Genomic DNA, 6,000 nt, shown 5'->3' on the forward strand with positions numbered 1-6,000 from the left:
CATTTCGTTAAAATGTGACTCCTTTTAATGATTTAGGATAAAGTAAAGGAGAATTTGCATCCAATGTCAACACACCATTTCTTTTTTTCCTTTATAAGAGATCCATGGATGCAATTAATAATAAAGAAAGTCCACCGTTGATGAATTTTAGCCCAGCAGTGTTCCTGACAATGAAAATCAACTTCATGTTTTTCTCAGCAATGTAGAGTGAGATAGTGTTACCGCTGAGGGCCAAGCGTGTGAAGCTAGAGCCCTGTGTCGCTGATTTAGGAAACTTAACCATTCCCACGATAACGGATCCAGAAGGCAGGTAGCTACTGCTCACATTCTTTGGAGAAGAGGCTATGGAAAATCAAAGCAAGTGGGTAGGAGCCTCTTGATTTTGCAGTACTTGATGCTATCAATAAGTGTATCAAGAGAAGCAAATAAGTTATGTTGGATTATTTGATTCTCCAAACACATTGCTGGTGATGGTATTTAACTGATCATCAAAAGTACAGCCATCTCGAGTACAGAAGCGATATTTGCTTCAATTTTCTGTCAAATGGCTTGCTTTCCTTCTTCACTTCCCCACCCTCTTCAGGCTGGGTGATGTAGGCAGAAAATGAGATTAAAGACTGCTTTAATTAGTCAGCTGATGACAAACCTACTAGGCAACTTTTTCTCTCACCCCAGAAATAAATCATGACTCATTGTATCCAGCGCAGCAGATGCCTCTCCCTCCCTCTGTCTCATTCTCCTCCGCCTTCCCTGGCATTGCACAACAGGACCACCCTCTCTCCAAACGCCATAGACGCATGGAGAGCTGGGGCTGTAAGAGCCTCCAGACCCCGGTCCAGCCTGCCTGTCCCTGCCTGCCCCCATCCTGCAAGGACATCCGCCTGGAACACAGACCTGCAGCTTTGTGAAACTAATGTCTGTTATTCCCCCTGCTCTCTCCTTTGTCCCTACAGCGCCATGGCTACTTATTCTGCCACATGTGCCAACAATAGCCCTGCACAGGGCATCAACATGGCCAACAGCATTGCCAACCTGAGACTGAAGGCCAAGGAATATAGTTTACAGAGGAACCAAGTGTCAACAGTCAACTGAGGAAAACACAATGATTTAACAGGCCTAAGAAGAGAGCACAAACCACGAGACACCTGTCCTGCTCTGTCATTTCTTCATCCGCTGGAGGAAAACAAGTATAAACAAACAAAAGACAGAACTAAAATATTGGGACCATGGCAGAGAAAAGCAGGAGAGGAACAAAATGAAAATTAGTTAACAAATGTACCTCTTCTCTCTGGAACACTACCACCATTTGTTTCTCTGTGTGTTTATTTCATTTTTTCTTTCTATTTATGCTTTGCTTCATATACTCCAAGCTTCATCAGTTAGGTCTAGCCCACCCACTCTCATAATTTGTATGAGGTTTAAAACAATGTGCAGTAGCCAAAGAAATCCTATATATACATATATCCATATTCAAAGCGATTAACCTGTAATTTCTCATCAACCTGTTTGACCTCAGTGCCTTACTCCATCATCTTCCCAGTTCCCCCTCAGAACGTTGGAAAAGCCAAAGTCTTTCTGAAGAATCTATGCCGGACATGATTGTCTTTCTCGTGGTCTCCACGTCTGTGGGTTATGAGAAGGTTTTCCAATCAGCTACTAGAAAAAATAATTGTGGACAAGTTCTGATCATTGGCCTATTATTGGATGGACTGATCAACCCAATTGGCTCAATCTGGCTAATTCTAAGCTGTAAACTCTACATCTCGACCACAGAGTTAAGCTCTAAACTGTAGATATACTTCACACCTTCCTGCAAACAATCAGCAGTCTTACGTGAAAAGACTGTTGGTTGTCTTTCAAGGATTTGCTGTTAAGGGCTATTTGATGGAGAAAATCCTTTTTTTTTTTTTTCACTTGAGAGGGACAGAAATTTCTTCAGGAAAATGAAGACTGAATTGTGAAATGCATGGCCTACATCTCTTTGGTGCCTTCAGTGTAGTCAGACGCACATTTATATATATACTGTATATATTTATATATTTTATATATATAATATTGCAAGCTGGGGTTTGCAGTTTCTCAAACATAGCAAAAAAGCAAAGCTCACACTTCCCCGTCCCCACTGCCACAGCGGTGGGACATTAATTAGGCATCTTGCTTGTTTTCTTTTTCTACACAGATGTTCTCATTAAGGTGGTAGAGCAGTTGGCAAGGGTGTTGTTTGAGAACTAGGACTCCTCACCTTAGAGAGTTCAGTCACTAGAAGTTAGGTCTGACTATTAAGATGTCCTGGAGGTTGGTGTCAGAACGCTGATGAAATGCTGATCCATTCCGACCTGGCCAGGGAATTCCACTTAAGAAGAGGAAAAGATGTCCAGTCATCTGCTCTTTCTCCACTCCCTGGAACTGTAACAGACAAAACATACTAAACATGTTCAAGTGGAGTACTTAACAGTTGGCTGTAATTCCCAACATTTTAAATACAATTATGGACACACACACACACACACACACACACACATATACTTAGTATTTTGAAATAAAATTTAGCCTCTGGGGTGAGAGAGCCAGCTGAGACTTCTTTGCTTCTTCTCTCTGTTCCCAGACCTGCTTTCCTAACTTACTTGCCAGGTGCATTGGAGCATGCTGTGCCTTAGTTTACCTGTTCATAAAAGAAGGGCTTGGCAATTCTTACCTACCTCACAGGGCTGTTGTGAGGCTGTATTCATCTTTGCTTTCCTGTGTTCTCGGTGTGGCCAGCACTTTGTAGCCATGGGAAGAAGGGACTGTAAAGGTGTACAGTGCTAACCAATGGAATGATAGGGTATCTGGAAGGCTTGTCTTCTAGCAAGGGAATGCTACAATGTTGTACAAACTCACAATCTTGTATTTGGAAATGAGAAATAGGTTTATATTTTTAGATGTCTCATAAAGTATGCCATCTGATTAAAGAATAACTAAGGACACACAGAATAGACACATTTTTAGCTTATTCTCATCCTGACCAGCTTGGTTCTAGTCATTTCAATTATTAGTTGCTAGAAAGCTTTAGGTTGATTTTGGCTAAATATACCAGCTTTGAACTCTGAGTGACAGGCAAGGAATTTGGGGTGTAAGATGCACTTTTAATGACTATTAGTATTTCTGATCAGATGGAGCTGACAGTAACTTTGTTTTCAATCTAACAGCTACCAGTCTGAGTATGTATTTCTAACGATTCTGAACTTCTTTCAGTAATAAGAAGGGCATCCATCTTTTGCATTTAGCTTTCACCACTGACTCTTATTTTAATGAAAACATTTTTTATGGAGGTTCATGTAAAACACTGTGCAGCATGCACTATTTGCTTCTAAGAAATCTCCCATTTGTTGTTCTTTTGTCCCATTGATCACTGTGGCTTATCAGGTTTGGAAGGAACAGTATATCCTTGAAGATCAAAACATTCTTTGACTTGAGAAGTGAGTGTAATCCAAACTTTAGGGGGTTGGAGTTTAAAGAGAGGCTTTGGGTTCTGGAGAGCAGGCACAAATCACACGTGCAAAGGGTTTGCTCAGAAGAGGTGACTCTTAGAAGCAGGAGAGGAAAGGTAGAGGGTCATGTGAAACAAGTCATTTGAAACCGTCACAATGACACCCATGTCCAGTGGCCAACAGAAAAGTTTGTGCCTATAAACCCTAACAGTCGGGAAAACCTTCATCTCGTGCCTTGGACAAGCAATGTCTGGAAATTTCTCAGAGCAATGGTGCTGGCTAGTCACGAGAATGCTCACTGCTGGTAGGTCAGCGCACGAGCATCTATTATCTGAGCATGTGATCAAGAAGTACACATGGCGTCCTAGCATTCACTTTGGTCTGCTTATTATTGATCTAGAAACAAGTTGGATAAGTGATTTGGAGGAGTCGACTTCTGTCCCTGCAGCCAGGCAGCAGAAGAGGGTCCCAGTGCCCCAGACTGCAGGCACAGCCCTATTCTTCACCAGCAGCATTCCCAGATGCAGATGAATACCTATGAACGATCTGTGCCCCCAGTTGCTCCCTAAACATGCTGATTTGTAGGGCACTTGGCAGATTAAGCCAGAAGAGGTGACCTAATTAAAAGAAAAATGGAATGAATAAAGATCTCGTAAGAAATGTAATATGTAAATTATATCTTGCTTTATGATGTAAAATATACATTGTTTGCGCTAGAGTAGAAATGATTCCTTTTCAATAAAATGAAAGAACAATGCAGTCATGTCTTTTGTTATACACATTGGAGTCGGCTGATTCATTCTTTTTGAGCTAGCTTTTTGTTATCCTTAAATAGCTGTACAAAGGGGTTTCCATTCAACACGCCAGTTTGTGGGAACAAATGGCAAACCATTCTCCCTCCTGCCACCCGTCATGCCCTCAATTTTCCTAATCCCAGTTTCACATGCAGATGTTGAATATTATGACTGCATTCACCAACGCTTTTCCTCGCCCTTCACCTCCCCTGAGCCCCTGGACCGCACGTCCCCGACCGCACGCATTCCAGGTTCTTGGCATTCATTTTGTTGAAGGAGAAGTTAATTGCTCAAAGGAGTTACACCATTGGAATCCTACACTTCATATACCATATTTTAGCTAATTTGTGTATGAACACATATAACCCTGTATATGTTTATATGTATATAGACAAATATGTAATTTAGATCTAACATCCAGATATGAGAGGAGACGCGCATCCTTTTTCTCTCTGAGCCTGACTTATTTCACTTAACATACTTTTTAAAAGTCCAGACTTGTTCCTGCAAGTTACATAATACATTCTTCCTGATTAATGAGCAAAATTTCATTATCTGTCTGTCTTTTTGTTGGGGGAGGGGGGGAGGTCGTGGGGCTTGAAGTCTGGGCCTGGGCACTGTCCCTGATCTCTTTATCTCAAGGCTAGGATTCAACCACTTGAGCCACAGTGCCACTTCTGGTTTTCTGGTGGTTAATTGGAGGTAAGAGTCTCACAGACTTTCCTGCCCAGGCTGGCTTTGAACTGAGATCCTCAGATCTCAGCCTGCTGAGTAGCTAGGATTACAGGCATGAGCCACCAGCACCGGGCCCTAGATAGTGTCTTTTATGGTAGTATCTTTGCAAGTGTCTTTGCTATACCATGACTCATATTCTTCTGGATCAATGTAAACTCTTTGAACTTTAAAGACATCTGCTAGAACACAGGATGACATTCATATGAGTGAAGGTAAGAAGGACTTGTGAGAAAAAGAATTTTATCAGAATACGATATTTCCTGTTACAAAAGGAAAATAATTATTTTTTTAAAAGTAATGACAGTGGTGATCACAAGGGGATTTTAGAATCATGGGTAAATGTATGGCAGGATTTTTATGAAAGCTTAGTGTTTTTAAAATCAACATCGTAAGTAACAGTAAGAGTAGATACTTTATGACCAACAAAAGACAATAAAGCATGTTGGAGCATGTACGTAGCAACATGCAGTATAGTAAGTGCCCCTTGTGCATAGCATGGGGTGTAATGACGGAAAGAGTAAAGCCACGTTGTGAGACACAAGTTCTGTTTGCACACAATATCTGGTGCAAAAGACAACTCAAGCCTGAACAAGTTTACAGAACAGTTCAGGACAATAAATTAATAAATAGCAAAACAAATAAACCAGACAGAAGGATTCCAGAAAGAGAAAGACAACATGAGCGAGAGTGGGAGAAGCATTTTATAGCCAAACTGGGAGTCATCAACAAGCTTTTATTTGGCCGGGGAGTGGGAAATAGAAAGAACAGAATAAGGGCAGCGATACAGATGCGAGGAATTTGGCCCAGGGAACCATGGCAGGATGATTGCTGATGGGATGGAAAGTTCATTTTAAAGCGGAGCTGAGCAAAGTTCTGAAGGCTGAGGCTGAATCTTCATCCTGGGAGAAAGGAGTTTGAGCGTTTCCTCAGGCCACGGAGATCTAGTCAAGGTTATTAAGCAGAAAAAAAGCCATGCAAAATCTACTGTTTTAGTAAGGCTG

The 6,000-nt window shown here is 41.5% G+C and overlaps 1 protein-coding gene across 1 annotated transcript in view; it reads left to right on the forward strand.

Annotated features, from left to right (window-relative positions):
• Nucleotides 1-4,233, forward strand: part of Prrx1 (paired related homeobox 1) — a 68,701-nt gene extending 64,468 nt beyond the window's left edge. The window contains exon 4 of the mRNA XM_042674664.1: nucleotides 954-4,233. Coding sequence (XP_042530598.1) covers nucleotides 954-1,092 — 139 coding nt within the window. The 3' untranslated portion in view covers nucleotides 1,093-4,233. The remainder of the gene's footprint in view (nucleotides 1-953) is intronic.
• Nucleotides 4,234-6,000: the final 1,767 nt, after the last annotated feature.

The sequence above is a fragment of the Dipodomys spectabilis genome, unplaced genomic scaffold (assembly GCF_019054845.1).
Source record: "Dipodomys spectabilis isolate Male_0828 unplaced genomic scaffold, ASM1905484v1 ptg000019l, whole genome shotgun sequence".
Lineage (NCBI taxonomy): Eukaryota > Metazoa > Chordata > Mammalia > Rodentia > Heteromyidae > Dipodomys > Dipodomys spectabilis.